General features: G+C 39.2%; 2 protein-coding genes across 7 annotated transcripts; one reads left to right on the top strand and one right to left on the bottom strand.

Annotated features, from left to right (window-relative positions):
• Nucleotides 1–112: 112 nt before the first annotated feature.
• Nucleotides 113–9,573, top strand: LOC110184635 (uncharacterized). 3 transcript variants are annotated; one of them, XM_020953233.2, is made up of 5 exons: nt 113–1,621; nt 5,355–6,104; nt 7,415–7,878; nt 7,935–8,504; nt 8,567–9,573. In XM_020953233.2, the coding sequence occupies exons 1-5, from the start codon at nt 559–561 to the stop codon at nt 9,128–9,130; spliced, it is 3,411 nt and encodes a 1,136-aa protein (XP_020808892.2). In that variant the 5' UTR covers nt 113–558; the 3' UTR covers nt 9,131–9,573. The 3 variants fall into 3 exon arrangements, with proteins under 3 accessions (XP_020808892.2, XP_086690356.1, XP_086690355.1); XM_086834229.1 differs by lacking the exon at nt 113–1,621 and adding an exon at nt 2,999–5,281; XM_086834230.1 differs by lacking the exon at nt 5,355–6,104 and having other exon boundaries at nt 280–324.
• A 2,443-nt stretch (nt 9,574–12,016) lies between these two features.
• BNIP3 (BCL2 interacting protein 3) lies at nt 12,017–17,048 on the bottom strand. Of its 4 annotated transcripts, none has more exons than XM_020953278.2 (5): nt 16,541–17,048; nt 13,503–13,774; nt 13,349–13,425; nt 12,991–13,170; nt 12,017–12,920 (listed from the first exon to the last, which is right to left on the bottom strand). In XM_020953278.2, the coding sequence occupies exons 1-5, from the start codon at nt 16,575–16,577 to the stop codon at nt 12,869–12,871; spliced, it is 618 nt and encodes a 205-aa protein (XP_020808937.2). In that variant the 5' UTR covers nt 16,578–17,048; the 3' UTR covers nt 12,017–12,868. The 4 variants fall into 4 exon arrangements, with proteins under 4 accessions (XP_020808937.2, XP_020808939.2, XP_020808938.2 ...); XM_020953280.2 differs by having other exon boundaries at nt 16,804–17,043; XM_020953279.2 differs by lacking the exon at nt 16,541–17,048 and adding an exon at nt 15,022–15,779.
• Between the last annotated feature and the right edge of the window lie 74 nt (nt 17,049–17,122).

Below are 17,122 nucleotides of genomic sequence, written 5' to 3'. Positions count from 1 at the left end.
AGGCACGGAAAATAAAGCAAAAGCGTTATTTTCCCCGTAAAGCCTGGGGGCGGCAAATTTAAGAGTGACCAGTTACTGGAAAGCGGACATAGAGTTGCTTCGCACCAAGTTGGCATCTCCTGCTGACTGTGTCGGTATTTCCCTTCGGTGGCAACACCGGGCCGGCAAAACCAAAACAAATGTCGTCGCCTCACCAGTCTGGCAACGCCCGCCAATTGTCGGCAAGCTCTTCGTTTTTCTTCCTTTGCGACCAGGAGCTTTTCTGCAGCCCAGCACTTTTCCCCGAGACTTACGACCGTGCAGATTTATGGCCGGAAAATCATAGTACGGAAAATTCGATTTCTCAACCTTTGGTGTTTCCTCCACTGTGTGATTGTGTGTGCAAAACATTTTTCACTTTTCAGCTCGGTTAACAAATAAAAAATAACAACAACAGTGACCGCGACAACAAAAACACACGCGCGCGCTACTCTTTTCGCGTTTTTGTGCGTGTGTGTGTGAGAGTGCGTCAGTGTGGTAGAGAGAGGGTGATAGAATTATGGCATAATTTGAATAATTATGATAGCAGAATACACGCTGCCACCGCCGAATGTGAATTTAGAAAAGCAGGAAAAGGACAGTGACGAAAGGGACTGGAGCACCGAGGGCGACTATTCGCCGCTAGCCCATTTGGAAATAGAAGTGAGCCGCATACGCCTTGTGAAATCGATCAGAACGAATTCGCCCAATTCGACGTCGACGTCCTCGGGCGAAATAACGGCGAAAATAATTTGGTGGGGCGAACAGAGGGAGAAAGCGGGCACCGTTAGCATCATCAGCTGTGACAGAGCCGCCCGAAAGCTTGCCCAAAAGAAAAGGTCAAAGAGGCAGCAGCGACATCAGCAACAACAACAACTGCAGCAGCATCCCAAAGAGGAGGAGATAAAAGGAAAAGGCAAAGAGGAGCAAGCGAAGCTCTGGCAAAAGGAAAATAAGAAAAAGCGACCAAAGAGTGGCAAGAGGCAGAAGCAGCAGCAGCATCCTCCCGTCAATACCAATACCAATACCGTTACCGATACAAATAAGTTACGTTACAGTGTGCGCAGCAAGAGCCTTGCCGTATTTTTAGATTACTTGCGACAGTGTCCCGCCATCGAAATTGTCGCTGCTGGCCGCTGTGACGTCCGTAGTAGCAGCCACGCCTTCAGCCTACAAGACAGTCAACCGCCGCCAAAGCCCGACCCCGACCCGGACCCCGCCCTTGCCCACGGGCATACGCTTCTGCCGCTGCCGACGTCGCTGCTGCGCAAATACGCCGCCAACTACGGTAGCGGTTGCAATTTCGAGCATAAAACCAAAATTTATGCTCTATATCGTCACCTGGAGATCGGTGGCCCGCTCGAACAAGTGCAACAGCAACAGCAGCTGAAAGTCGGCCACATCCAGCTGCGCTTCAAGATGCTCTTTGCCGAACCACCACCGCTTCCGCCCCCTCAGGGTCATGCAAGCGGTGCCCATGGCCACGCCCATGCCCATGCACATGCACATGCGGAAGCTGTGCCAACGCCACCTGGCGGCGACCAGGTGATGCCGCTGCCGACAGCGCTGCTGCAGGATCAGCAGCCGGGCGAACGTTTGGCAGGTGAGTTAACGAAACAAACTAATGATTATATACTTATATGTACATTTGTGGAATATATGCACTCAAATGCAATTCTGGGAATCCCCTTTTTATCAGCTTGTTGCCTCTTAAAAGTTTTGTAATAATACTTTTTGTTGTTTTGTAGGTTTTTCTATTCCCATTTCCCAATATTTTCATATTTAGATTTTCAATTTGTTTATATATTTCAAATTTTCTTCTATTTGACAAAGTTTGAAATCGGAAATATGTAATTCCTTCACATCGTTACAAGCTTCTGAGTAAAATTAGAATACCCTGAAAGGGTATAAAAATATGGCAAATATGCAGACGACCTTTACGATTTCTAACAGACAAATAAATATAGAAATTTATGGGCTCATGATTCAGCAGCATCACAGACAATGTGAGTCCCTGTGTCATCTTATAATTTTATTTTCAAAGTATTGAAAACTTACAATATTTAATAATTAATCATCAAATATTAAAAAAGATCTTGGGGTCCATTCCAAGTAGAAACAAGTTTTCTAAAAAGTTTGTAGTTGTAGGTTTTGTATTTGTAACCGTGTTATAAATATTATATTCTTAAACCTTTAAATATTAGATTTTTAATAAAAATTTCACAATAGAGGGAAGTGTTTTTGCTCTAAAATTAGCTTTGATGGCCGGACCCAAAAGATTTGCATGCAGATATTTGAAAATTCCCCATTAATTATAGGTTTAGATACTTGCATTTCTTATTAAAACTAGTAATTGTTTGGTATGTTCGCAAATAAACAAAATAATAAATTAGTCTACATTTCACACATATTTATAAATCAGAAATAGAGGTAAATTGTTCGGCTGACCCAAAGTCTTTAACCCACTGAATTGGATCAATAAATATTAACAATTTATCACTATATTCGCTTAGAATCTTCACTTCTTTTGGTCGAACATAACTATTTGTTTTACCACAAAATCAAAGCATAATTCTTAATACAAACCCGCAAATTTTTAAGAAACAGGAGAAGCTTTATGATATCACAATAGATCTGAAAGATGGTGATGATGATGAGATTGGAATACCTGATGGGAATTAAAGTGGTTTTGTTAAAGAAGAGATTACTTGCCCGAATACAACGTATTTATGCAATGGTAATAAAAGCTGACGATGTTGTAAATAGTAAATAGATGTATCATTAAAGGATACTTTTAATTTAAACCCAACTTAAGTGGGTTAATATATTATAGACACTATTGTCGTCATTTTATTAGCCGCAGGCACTTTTCCGCAGCCTCTCAGTCGACGACCGCGCATCTGTTTATTTTGGTTTTTTGTTTTTCCTTTTTCTTGGCATTTTCATGTTATTTATTTATAAACTTTGAATTTGCTCTTCTTTTTTATTTTATTTTCAAAGCGGAAAATTCACAACAGTTTGTTGACTCTTACATAAGAGTCGCTCGTTTTCTTTTTGTTTGTTTTGCTTGCCTCCCATAATGACCGTTCCAATCAACGGTCTCAAACAAATTGGCCAAAAAGATAATTTATTAAAGACAATTGCAGTGGCCCGAAATAGACCAAGCTACCCTAAAGTCCCATAATATATAGAATACACTTTGCACACACTCTTATTTGTATTTTTTTGTGTGTCATTCAAACATAGCCCAGGTCGAAGCTAAAAACTTTCCATTTGAAAAAGGCGAATCCCCAATAAATACGTAAAGCCAAGCGAAAGAGAGCCATAAAAATCAGAAAATAGTGCTATATATGAAACACGTGCAGAGCAAAACAAATATTCTCTCGCTCTCCGTAAGAGAAAAACAACAAAAATCTGGGGAGAATGGGGAGAACGAGTCTCAGTGGCGTCGGTTGGGTAAACATTATTTAACTCATATGCAGGGGCGGATTAATTACAGGGGGGGTGGGGAAAGAAAGTGAATTAAACTAATTTTGAATTACTTAGAGTTTAGAATATAAAATAGCTTAGTTTGTTTTCTTTTTAAAAGACCTTTGATATGCAACCCCAAATCACCTCAAAGAGCTTTCTTTTCTACATGAGACATTGTGCTTTGGGTATTCTGTGCTTAATTTTATATTAAATTTCTCCTTAATAACAAATAATATTTTCTAGGAAATTCACTTTTCATTTCCATAAGATTATGACGTATTTCTAAGAAATAATTAAATGTTATAGGTATACAAGTTTGACGCAAGTAATATTTTTGTTTTGTTGCCAATTATAACTTTTTCTGGATGAGAATATATTTTTGGCTAAAAATATCTGTTCAGATATGTTTAAAAAGCCCCCTCCCTTTGGATTTAACCCGCCCCTGGCCACAAACATTGTCAGAGGCACATAACTTTCATCTAGATATTTGTTTCCATGCTCAGATTGTTGGTTTTGTATCTCGTTTTGCTGGCTGTCAAAGTTTCTGAATTTTTTTTGTATGTTTGCAGTTTTTTTTAGCCTTTGCCGGTTGCGTCTGGTTTTTTTGCCATTGGCCTTCAAATTCGATTCTTGTCGAGGCCAGAGGTCCGCGCCAGGCTTATCAACCGGCTATATAAATATATATTCACAGGGAAACATATGTTCCAATGAAACTATTCCCTGATTCAAAAGAGAGAGAATATCAGCGTATGGCTACTTTGTTGCTACACAGGGAGAAACTGGGGTGACACCAAGGGTTCGAAATCGATAAGCCTTGCCTTGATAAGATGGCTGTCCGACTCTCTCCCACCCTTGCATCGTTTACTATGCAAATTTCTATGGGTTTTAATTAGCAGCAGAACGAATGTGCGATGAAAAACAGGGGAATGAATGCATGTGGAGGTGCACACGCAAGTTGGAAGCCATTCACTGACTAATCCTACAGTGGCTGCACTGCATCATCACACTTTGTAGCATCCAGTTATGTCATTGAACCTAATGCCAGGCTCTTCCGTTTCTTATCAAGTGTCTGGAAATCGAACTGAATTATTTGCGTGTTACTATGCGGAGAAATCGGCAAGATTTTCTCCCCCAACTGATAACATTTTGAACTTTAATTAAGCTAGATTTTGTATATTGGAATCTTTTCGAAATTTAAGTTCCTCTTGAACTCTCTTTGGACTTTTTCATTGCCGGGTATATCTATTTATGCAAAATGTATATTGCGGTCTGGTTTTTCCTCTTTGTTTTACCTATGCAAAAAGAGAGCTTGCCATTATGCGAGAGGGAAGTCTGTATACGCTTTAAAAGAGCTTATTAACTTATAAAAATAATTATTAAAACTCCAAATATATAAATTATAAGCTAAGCTTACAGAATTATTTATTTTAACTATATAATTCGGTTTATACAATTTTAAAACAAATAGCTTTCATATCCATAACTTGAGTTAGGGCATTTAAAGTTCAGTTAGTTTTCATTTAAAAAAGAACCCAATCCCATGTGATAGTGTGATAGGCCGAACACGTGAGAGAGCCAGAGAGGCAGAGAAGGAAGAAAAGGCAAAGCATAAAACGCGATTACTTGGGGGCCCCCACTCTCTGCTCCGGGTTCTCCGGCCTCTCTATGCGGCCCTTGCTTTTTCGTACTCCTCTTTCTGCCGGCTTTTTTTTTTCGGAATCTCCCCAAGCACTCATTTCGAAAGCCCACGTCGTGGAGATCGGATCGCTATTTTCTTTACCCACAAATACCTGTAAATAGCCAGAAACATGTGCTGATGTGTTTTCAATTAAAAGTTAATATTGTAATTGCTTAATCCTTTGCAGGCACCAACAACAACGTTGAGCTAATGGAGGCCATGAAGAAACTGGACGCAGATCTGGTGGCTCTCTTCGCCACGGCTGCCTCTACCGATCCGCTGACGAAGAAGCAGCAGCAACAGCAGCAGCAGGTCGTCCTATGGCCGGAATCGGAGACAGAGCAGATCGCTGAGGACTCTGAGGAGGAGCTGGTGATCACGCCGGAAATATTCAGGAGCTGCAATGCCCTGCAGCTTGATTTGGAGGCGCTAACGCTCCAGCCAGAGGGAACGGAGCGCATGGAACTGATTCAGAACGAAGTGCGACCCATTTTCACTGTCGAATGCCAGCTGTCCGGCGATTTGATCCGTAAGGTGCCTCGCTACCCGATGTTCCACATCATGCAGTTCGAGTCGGAGAAGTTCCAGAGCCTGACGCAGTGCACCCGTTTCGGGCAGAGTGCTCAGCGGCAGGTGGAGCTAAAGGATTGGGATCTGGTCAACGGTCATGTAGACATTACGGTTTGGTGGCGCGAACCGGGCACCTGTCTCAACGAAATGCTCGGCATGGGACGTTTGGAGCTCCGGGAGCTCTACAAGGCCTCGCTACTCGAGCAGTGCAAGTGCATTGCCATTAAGCGTCGCGATGTCCATCTCGGTAGCGTCTATGCAAAGATCAGTCTGCTGCAGAACGCTAATGGAAGCGGAAACGGAAACGGCAATGGAGGCCAGGAGCAGCAGCAGCAGCAAAAGAACGAAAGTGGAAACAAGGCAGCAGGTGAATATATATGACTAATGTCGGGTGGTTGCCAATCGCAAGAACCATTGATTCTTGGGCCCCCCAATCGAATGCAACTGATGCCACAAGCTGGACCACACGACAACTACAAACCCCACGAATATCAACACAACTTTCACCAACAAAACCAACAAACCCAACAACAACAACAGAAACAATACCAAGTCAACACCTGCCGACCACAATCACGCCTCCTGCACTTACTCCCTATGTTATTATTGATTGCCGTTTTCCAATTGCTGCAAACCACCATCATTCTTTTGTTAAAAAATATTTTTCATTTTCAAAAAAATAGAAATCAAAACCAAACAACAAAAAAACAAACAAAACAACAAAAATCTGCCCCGTGTTTTTTATGTTCTTCCTTAACATATACCTATATTTTGTTTTCCAACAGCCTTTTGTTAATTAGAAAGCTGGAAAAACATCGAGTATTTCGATTGCAGCACAAAAAAAATGGAAGACTTCGATTTATAATCGAATTTTGTGTACAAAATTGAAGACTTTGATTCTAAATCGATTTTTGCCTAGTACATCATCGAAGACTTCGATTCTTTTCCAGCTTGGGTTGGCTTAGAAATAAAGTCATAGAAATGGTAGGAAGAAATGAGTTTCAATAGGTATCCGAAAATAATGATAACATTCATTATATTAGACTAAATTTGTCTTCCTTATTAAGAAATGGAAATAATTAATGAATGCTTATAGAAGCAACTTCTTATAATAGAAATTAACCTCCAATATTTATTCCTCTACAAAGTTTATTCTATACTTCGAAGGCTATTGATTTTGATTTCAATTATAAAATTTAAGCTTAAATAGATGAACTATAAGAAATTGCAGTTTTGTTTATATTTTTTTAATTTGTGACCCTTTAATTAGAACATTTTTTTATCTTAAATCATTTCCCTTTCTTCAACGCTTATTGATGGCTTATTTAAAGACCAGATTTGAAATCTGGAGTTGCTATATAATTTTATTTTGACACTTAGTTGTCGCTTCTACGCGCTGTAACAAATTCGCCCTGGTTTTACCCGCTTGTAGGCGCAATCTTTCGTTTTGCTTGATTCGCTTTATGGGTCCGGTCGCCAAGGCGCAATGATAAGCCCCCACCGGATCGAAGATCGCAGCTGATTCAGTTCTTAGAGCTTTACTAGACTTAAATACCAAATGGTCCAAGGTCCAATGAAAATCATTGAACTGCGAATAATAATTAATCGTGAATGCTTAGTCGCATGTCTATTACATCATCTCTAATCTCTGCCTGCTTTCTCGTTCACCATTTACAGCTAACTGCAACTCGAAGGCCGTCTCAACCCCCCCACAACCGCCGCCTCCGCTGCCACCACCGCCGGCTCCACCCCAAGCCACCGGGAACAACAACAAGGCCAAGTTAGATTGCATGAATTTCATGGCGGAGACCAATAAAGTGCGTCTTCTCCGTGGATATATCTATGCCGGGGAGCTGCGTCAATTATCGCCGGGGGATCAGGCGCGCTGCCAGGAGCTGAGTCTGCAGCCCTTCTGGCAAGAGCAGCCGCTGCTTGTCCAAATCAGCAATGGCTGCGATGGGTCGTTACTGCTGCAGGAACAGTTCGCTGTGATCAATGACGAGAGATTCCTGCAGAGCGTCGAGCGCCAGCAGTTGCTCCTGGAGCTGCGGCCACTAGGCGGTGTGGTGCGGTTGCCGTTGCATCAGTTCTACATTGCCTACCGAGATGCCAGCATCACCAATCACCTGTGCAAGGGAAAGGTTAGCATTCACATTATATATCCTTTGATCAATTAATCAATTTTTTAATCCTCTAGCTCCCAGTGATTTCCATTGATGGCTGGGCCCCAATTATCAGGGCCGATTCACAATTGCCAATTGGTGAGCTCAAGGTGCTCCTCGCCATCGGCAGTGAGTCGCAGATTGCCCAATTGAAGCAGCAGCGTGGCTTTGACCAAGACAACAATCATGTGGCGGCTCCGGCTCTTCCAGGTCGCACCACCTCTGATCTGCTGGACATGCTTCAGATTGCCATCTCAGCACCGACGCCCAGTAGCTCAACACCGGTGATGCCGCCGCCTCCGGCACCTCCACTTACTTCCGCTAACTTCAGTTTCCAGCTGCGCATCGTTGGAGCAGCTGGATTGCCTCTGAATCCCGGCTATGGAAAGTCCAAGAAGCAGGGCAAACGTCAGGCGGCCGCCAAGCGATTTCCGCCCAACGAACCGCCCAACACCTATGTGACCTTTCAGGCAGCCAATTGCAACAGTCCGACATACAAGTCGCATGAGGGATTGGTCTATGCCACGCCCATTGTGGAGAAGTCAACGAAGCCACAATGGCTTAGCAAGTTCCGGGTGGACGTGAGTCGTGATTACAGAAGCAATGTGAGTTTTTCATCTCTTGAAATCGTTTCCAGATATTAATTCCTTTTCTTTCTCCTATGCAGCCCCAAAAGCTCTTCATTCTGAAGCTATGGAAGAAGGCGATTGTTAGCCCAAACGGCATCACTGAGCCCACGCCCCACGAGGATGCTATAATAGGATTTGCTGCACTGAATCTCAATCAGAAGCAACCGGGAGGTGGCTTTCCCAGCGGCTGGCACAACATTGTTGACTTTAATGGACGCGTCACAGGCGGAATTGAGGCACATGTGGAACCAATACCGCCAAGTGTGGACAACGTGATTGATCAATTCGAAAAGTCCATGGAGCTGAGTCACCTGCAGTTGGGTCAGGCCATTAAGCGAAAGTACACGGAACTGGAGGAGATCTCTCAGCGGTTGCGATCTCGTTTGGTGGACGTAACGGGGGAAACGCTGAAATTTCCTGAATTCGATGTGGACGCAGCGTTGGACAACTGGCAGCAGGATGGTGACGATGATGAGCTGGCGGCCGACTTTGAGCGGGCTCTACGCACTCCTACGCCTCCACCGCCAGCAAGTTCACCAAAGCCCTCCACTAGCACCAGCGCACAACAGCAACATTTTGAAAATGCAAATGGCCAGGAATAGCCCAGGGCCAAGCGTCAGTTAGTGTCAGTGTTTTTTTCCCTCTCATCTGCATCTCGGTGTCGTCTCTGATATTGGCTCAAACTGTAGCTGTAGTTAATAGCCATCTCTAGTTATAGACTATAATATATAATATACACAGATCTTAATCTGATGCTGTACTTAAATTTTTGGCATCCCAGTTTTGCCTCGATTCACCACCCGTCGTCTTATGGCTGTCTATATGAATATAGCATAAAATCAAAGCTAGCAACGATCACCCAGCGATCGTTATATTGCGTTACAATTTGTCGATTGAATATATTATTGTTTTAAGTCACGGAAGCAACCCCAACAACCACACGGAATATGTATTAGTTTTGGAACTGTGTTAATCACCTAAGTATTTAGACACTATTACTTAATACAAATTTAAATAAAAATATAAAATACTAATGCATAAAAAAGGTTTTGTTTTTTTGGAAGCTAGTTAAACTATCATATAATATATAACTAACTATTTTTGCTATAACTAAGGGGAAAAATATTGTTTACTTGTTCAGTGATAATAATTCAGTTGTTGAACTCACTAAATCGATTAGCAAAAGCTGATGAAATTCCGGCTTGCTCTGACTCACACCTAGTAAATAAAAATAATAAATATTTATGGCGAAATGCGCAACCTATTGACAAATAAAATCTTTTACTAACAATCACTACAAATAGTTGTACATATCAGTTTAATAATTTTCCTATATTAATTTAATTAAATTTTGGAAGCTTCTATGTGTTGTTTTTTTAAGACAAACAAATTATGGTAATAAGATTTCTAAAACTCAGAATTAAAAAAATTAAAAAAAGAAACTGACTTGCAGTTTTCAATTGCATTACAGGATCGAATCTGAAATCGAATAATAAATCTTCATACTTAATTTAAATTTAAAAAGATTACATTTTTTGCCAATTTTTGACAATGTTAACGATGTAACTCCTTACCTTTTTTTTTTTTAATTTTCGGAAAAAAATTCGAAAATTATTTTTCAACTGGACATAGCTAGATCGACGCAGCTTTCAATGCTGATCAAGAATATATATGGTTTATAAGGTGGGAAATGACTGCTTCACTTAGTTTTAAGCTTCTGAATTAAATGACACCCGGCAAAAAGGTATAAAAACTGACAATTTTTTTGAAAAATCAAATTTTTCCGGACACCTTAATTAAGTTGAAATTACATTATTTTTAAATCGGAAAGTTTTTCTGTGCTAGTTTTTATTGCACTAACAAATCTGCATAATGCGTTTCTTGATACTATTGTCAATTTTTTACTAAAATTATAATACCCTGAAAAAGGTTTAAAAACTGACAATTTTGTTCAAAAATCATAGTTTTAAAAACTCATAACTAAGCCAAAAAACCATAAATTTTAATTCGGAAAGCTGTTCTATGCTAGTTTTTATTAACAAATAAACAAATCTGCATACTGGGTTTTAAAATTTAAAAAGTTTAATTTTTTTTACAAATTTCGACAATTTTAATGATGTAACCTCTTATAAAATTTTCAATTTTCGTTAAAATTTCAAAAAATTATTTTTCAACCGGACATGGCTAGATTGATTCAGTTTTTGATGCTGATTAAGAATATATATGGTTTATAGGGTCGGAAATGACTTCTTCACAGTGTTACAATCTTCTGATTTAAATGATGGCCAGCAAAAAAGGTATAAAAACAGACCATTTTTGTGAAAAATCGAAGTTTTCCGGACATCATATTTAGGCCAAAATTGCATTCATTTTATTTCGGAAAGCTTTTCTGTGTTACTTTTTATTGCACTAACAAATCTGCATACTGCGTTTGTCGATGCTGTTGTCAGATTTAAACTAAAATTATAAGACCCTGGAAAAAGGTATAAAAACAGACAATTTTGTCCAAAAATCATAGTTTTAAAAACTCATAACTAAGCCAAAAAACCATTAATTTTAATTCGGAAAGCTGTTCTATATTAGTTTTTACTTGATTAACAAATCTGCATACTCAGTTTTCAAATTTAAAAAATTCAATTTTTTGTCAAATTTCGACAATTTTAATGATGTAACCCCTTATGAAATTTTCAATTTTCGATAAAATTAAAAAAAATTATTTTTCATCCGGACATGGCTAGATGGATTCAGTTTTTGATGCTGATCAAGAATATATATGGTTTATAGGGTCGGAAATGACTTCTTCACAGTGTTACAATCATCTGATTTAAATTATACCCAGCAAAAAAGTATAAAAACAATTATTTTGAAAAAAATCAAAGTTTTTCGAACATTATAATTAAGCCGAATTTGCATTAATTTTAATTCGGAAAGCGTTTCTGTGTTAGTTTTTATTGCACTAACAAATCTGCATACTGAGTTTGTTTATGGTATTGTCAGTTTTTGACTTAAATTATAAGACACCGCAAAAAGGTATAAAAACAGACAATTTTTTCCAAAAATTATAGGTTTAAAAACTCTTAACTAAGCAAAATCATTAATTTTAATTATTCTAGTTTTTAATAGATTAACTAATCTACATACTCAGTTTATAAATTTAAAAAATTCAAATTATTGTCGATTTTTGGATTTTTAACCATGTAACCCCTTATCTTTTTTACAAATTTCGAAAAAAAATTAAACAAATTTTTTTGTCCAAACATGTCTAGATCGACCAAGCTGTCGATGCTGATCAAGAATATGTAGGATTTATGGGGTCGGAAATGAGTCCTTCAAACATTACAAGCTTCTGACTAAATACCCTGAAGGGTTAAAAATATCCAAAATTTTTAATTAATTTACCTATTTTTTATGCATCAAACTGAATATCGATGAATCGTACCTTAGTTATTTACTTAACAAATATTCCTCCCACATAAAAAACATTTAGATTTTTCTCTTTTAAATAGATATTTGAAAAATATTTTAATATAAAAAATCATTACAACTATTGTGTGTTGGTTTTTTTTTTGTTTTTGTGGGGGCTAACCCCTCCCTCACATATTATTTTATATATATACTCTTTATATATGTATATGTATGTTTGCCATATCTGATTTTTTTGTTTTATTTATCGCGATTTTTCTATATGCTAGAAAAATCGTCAAAACAACATATTACGAATGCACAACAAAAAGTATGACCTGGATTACAGATTATTATTCAACTACAATATGCCTACGAATGTAATGATGGTTCTATGTATATGATGGATGTATGATGGACAATGAAGTTGATATTCTTCAAATGGAGTTTGGCGTACATTTGTATTGGATTACGGTTACGATTACGATTGGGTGCTAAAAGCAAAGGGTATAGGGCAAGTAATGCCTCTATAAATGCCCTGCTCGCTTGGATATCTCTGCCTTGATATAGTATCTCGTGTTAAATATATATAAAATTATGTATATAAAATATGTATTTAAAAAAAAACTGTTCAACCCGCGGAGCCCAGACGGCCAGTGTAGCTTACGAATTAACATTGTTATAAGGTATGTACTGAATGAGAGAGATGTGGCCGAAAATGTAGACCTTCGATCAGAAATACAAAGTGAGTTGGAATACGGTTGGCTGTATATATATATATTATATGTATGTATACTCCGACATCTTATATGGAACGCTTCGATTCGTCTTCTGTTTTTTCGATTGATGTGTGCATATTGATAGATTGAAAACGTTTTTATAAACTTTCTGCTGCTGTTTCTTCTGAATTCGTTTTTTCTTTTTGTTTATGGCATCTTTCAGTCAATGACCACGCGAGTGAGGAGTATGCCGCGCTTGCTCAACCACAATCTATAAAAATAGGAAGGGCAGATAATTAATTGCAAGCCACTGACATGGTGACTCTGTTGAGGACACTCACCCAAAACCGGCTCCCAGAAGCAGGGACAGGACATTGGTTACCAGCAGCGAGTATAGGATTTCGCGGGAGAACAGCGAGTTGGCGCCCAGACGCTTCAAGCGAATGGAGTAGCCAGTTGTAGTCTTCTTTTTCTCATCCTCATCGCCGTCTGTGTTGCTGACCGACTCGAATTTCCAGTTTCTGTAAAAGCAATTGAAATAAGTTTTAGTCATACATTGTTATGGTAAAAACAATAAACGTTACTCCCTTTACTTATTTTGTATTATTATTTGTTTACTGTCTGATCTTGAAGATATTTATATCTTCTTAGATATTACATTAAATACTTATTTATTTGGTTATTCGATATTATACGCACTTGGGTGGCTGCTCTTCGGCATTGCGATTCCAGTTCTTCAACCAATCACCATTGTCTGCATTCTGTTTATCTCCAGCCTGCCGGCAACAAAGAAAGGCATTGTTAGCATCATGATGATGATCACCTCGGTTACGCTCCGGTTCTCAGCACTTACCTTGGTCCAGTAGTTTATGTAGACATTTCTGAGCTCATCGTCCGGACAGAGCTCCGACTGTGGGCTGTTCGGTGGACTTTTGGGGCTATCACGGGGCGTATCACGACGAGAACTGGCCAAGGAGACGACACGGCTCGACTGGTTCGATTCGCGCTGAGCCTCGCGCAGCAGTCGCAAGTACTCCTCGCCATTGTTAAATGGCAGCGGTGTGATTCTGTCGGGGCTCTTGATGCCAGCCATTGCAGCCGTCGTGCTCAGTTCAATCCAAGATTCTGTTTGAGAAAAAAACGAATAAGGTTAGTAAAGATACTTAGCAGCAGATACATATTAGCAGATACATATAGTAAGTAAATCATTTCATTGGCAAAAGGAAAGCAGGCCACCAGACAAAAGTAAACGAAAGCTAAAGCCAAATGGTGTGAAATTGAATATTTATTTGTTTGCAATTGGTGCTGCTTAAATACAGAGTCCGAGTTTGAGTTCAGAAACTTTTGAGTTGAGGTCAAAATAAATAAAAGTGTTTAAGTACAGTAGAACGTCTCTATATTGTGAATAAATAGTTTTAAGCTTCAGAATAAATAAATTAACCTCATGGAAGTCAAGAATACACACAAAAAAGCAAAAAAAATACGTTGTTTATAATTTATTTATTAACGGAAATTGTCTGCTTTAAGTATAATCCTGTCAACAAATGCTTTTTTGAATAAAATACGGCATTTTTGGCCTTTTATTTCATAATTCTCTTGCGGTTGTGGCTGATAATCACAGTTTTGGCGTCACACTGCGGGGCAGTGAATCCCAAAGTATAGTATATATTTATGCCAGCGTCGTCACCCCTTTTTGCGTTTTGTTTTTGTTTGCTTAAACGTAACAACAACAATTAATAATACACGTTCAGTTCGTTAGCCGATGTCTGTATATATTTATATGTATGCATGCTCAAGTGCTCGTGCCCCATTGATAAGGCTAAAAACCACTCTCAACTCGTACAATTTCCGTTTCTTTCGACGTATATGGGATATAAACAATATATATTTTAATGTATATATAGAAGCACACATGTGTTTTGTTTATAGACTGCAGCAGTTCGACGATGCTTATCAATTGCCACGGAGAAATTTCATTTTCAAAACAAAACGAAACCACAAACTGCCGATGCAATATGGCACGAGAAGCGTGCAAGTTACATGACAGCGGCGATGCTCGGACTCGATTCGGTGATAAGGCGTACAGTGCTATGTCCCTAAATCAAAACTATATTTTTTATGCAATAAACAATTACTATTTAGAGTTTTTAAGTCATAGTAAATCAGATTAAGCTCATAGCTTAAAGAATTTTAAGGCTAAAAAGCAAGTATAGAACTTCTTTTGAAAATTAATTTTGCTATGCTAATTCCAAAATTCAAAATTTTCCACAAATATTGTCAGCATCTCGAATGTATTATGACTGTAACAGAAACTAATTTAGACAATTTCACAAAGCAACCGAATCAATTACGGAATAGTTCACATCACTCACGTGGCAGACCAATCATGCTGACAAACGAATACTAAATGCAATGTCTAGACGAAAAAGATGAGACATTTATGGAAGGATTTGCTAAAATCGAAGCTAAGCTAGGAAAACGGTTAATGGGAAAATCCCAGTCAGCGACAGGTAAAAACGGGGATGATTTTTGCACAGGTAAACACACAACAGCAGCAGTTGTTATCGGGAATCCGGGTTACAGGTACAAAATGTGCAGCGAAGAGTGGGAACAATAACAAAGGCAGAAAAGTAAAAGCAAAGCGGAGGGTGGCAAAAATCGGTTTGCTGACTCACAGCACGTAGGCAGAGCTGGCCCCATCTCTCTCTCTCTCTTTGGGAGAGGGAGTCTCTCTCATCCTACCACTCACTCCCTCTCTCTTATTACCACTCCCTCCGCCTTTTCCTTCGCCTTCTTTCTTGACGCTTTGTTGTTCGCATCTCTCCTGATGCGCAGCAGCTGTCCAAAAGACCCTGAGAGTTGAGCCCATTGAACCTCCTTTATTACTGGATGGATGACTCCCGGGTATCATAATACCATTCCTTATGCAGTATATTTAAAAAATTAAAAATTATAAAAATGCACAAACGAAAAAATATCACCAAAATTGGTCATCAGGTCAAAAGTCTGCTTATTATTTTGGAACGCGCTTAAAAGCGTCATGAAATTATAAAAATAGGCTCTATTGAGAGGTCAGGTACCCCACTTTGGTTATAAACTCTAGATAATATTTTTATAGTGGTTATTTCACAATTTTTGAATATCACTTCACACAAAACAGCACAAACAACTTTTCGGCACCTGACCAATATTTTTCCTGAAGATTTGCGATTAGATTTCTTGGCCTCCTTTTTCGCAGTGTAAACGTGTGAGTGGCTGCCGCTCGTTGAATGTTGATAAAGTAGCCCAGCCGCCGCCGAAATACATACAATTGAAGCTAATGCCAAAGTCGCAATTTCTGGAAGCGGCGACCGATAGGGAAATGCCCTCCCACAAAAACGTTTATTTACGAATTATTTTCGCAAACAATTCGGACAGAGGGACAACTAGGGGGAGAGTGCAAAAAAAGCCGCTTGACGTCAAGCAGGCCAAGTGCAAAGTAAAGAGACATGACATGAATGAACACGAAGAGAGTGAGAAAGGGGAAGAGAACGAGTGGGGCCAATCGCCAGCTTCTTTGTTTTCTTTCATTCGGAGTTTTTAGCAGATTCTTTGTTGTCTCTCCGATGCACAGTAAACAAAACAACAGAAAAAACACGCCATGCCAAAGCAGGGACAAAGCAAAGCCTTGAAACAGAATATATATGGGGGGATGCAGCAAGTGTGGCAACATTAAAATGCGGATACAAACAAATGCTATGCGTGTATGTGTATTTATAGTTACAGCAAAGTCAACAACAATAAAGCGGCATAACGGGTTACCGCCGTGTTATTGTTATGAGTGTGCAAAAAGAAACGCAAAAAAACACGAATCGAAACGAAAGAAGGAGCAAAGCAAAACAAACAACTTACCACCCAGCAAATCTTCAGATTTTGGTGTCGTAGACATTTTGTTTATATCGGTATTTTGTATGGATGCGAGTGTGTGTGAGTGCGGGGAGTGTTCAACACGTCACACCAAAAATAACTTGATTTTGTTATTGCCTATATTCTCGGCTTAAGTTATTTTTTTAATTTTTGCCCGAGTTATTTTGGCCCTTAACGTTTCCGTATGTGTGTGTGTGTGTCTATTCGCTTTTTGTGTCAATGTATGCGTAAGGAAAAATGCGTTTTACTTTTCGTTTGGCGCTGTTTCTCTGCTGCTGCACTTGTTTTCGCAACCTTTTATTGTTCTAGACTAATGCTAACAGCCTGCTGTTCGAGATATTGCAACTTTGTTTAATGCTTCGCTGAAGCGACTGGCTCTACAACTAAAAATTAAACACGAATCGTTTCCCACGCACAAGCTTAATGCGTAGTTTAAATGTTTTGTTGCTGTAGTGCTGAGTGTGGCCGTTGTTTAAGGGGAAAATGCCATGTTATCGGTTTGGTAAATCGTGGTGGATAACTTTGATGGAAAGGAAGAAAACATGGCTGAAACAACGTATTGCAATA

This window comes from Drosophila serrata, unplaced genomic scaffold (assembly GCF_035046125.1).
Source record: "Drosophila serrata isolate PLE 108 unplaced genomic scaffold, ASM3504612v1 contig_272, whole genome shotgun sequence".
In the NCBI taxonomy this organism is placed as follows: domain Eukaryota; kingdom Metazoa; phylum Arthropoda; class Insecta; order Diptera; family Drosophilidae; genus Drosophila; species Drosophila serrata.
Note: the sequence above shows the minus strand (reverse complement) of the source record. Positions and strands in the feature narration are given on the sequence as shown.

Coding starts and splice junctions, on each gene's coding strand:
- LOC110184635 (XM_020953233.2), top strand. CDS start 559: ATGATAGCAGAATACACGCTGCCACCGCCGAATGTGAATTTAGAAAAG. Junction 1,622..5,354: donor GCCGGGCGAACGTTTGGCAG/GTGAGTTAACGA, acceptor AATCCTTTGCAG/GCACCAACAACAACGTTGAG. Junction 8,505..8,566: donor GTCGTGATTACAGAAGCAAT/GTGAGTTTTTCA, acceptor TCTCCTATGCAG/CCCCAAAAGCTCTTCATTCT.
- BNIP3 (XM_020953278.2), bottom strand. CDS start 16,577: ATGTCTACGACACCAAAATCTGAAGATTTGCTGGGTG. Junction 13,426..13,502: donor ACATAAACTACTGGACCAAG/GTAAGTGCTGAG, acceptor TGTTGCCGGCAG/GCTGGAGATAAACAGAATGC. Junction 13,171..13,348: donor GCCGAAGAGCAGCCACCCAA/GTGCGTATAATA, acceptor TTGCTTTTACAG/AAACTGGAAATTCGAGTCGG.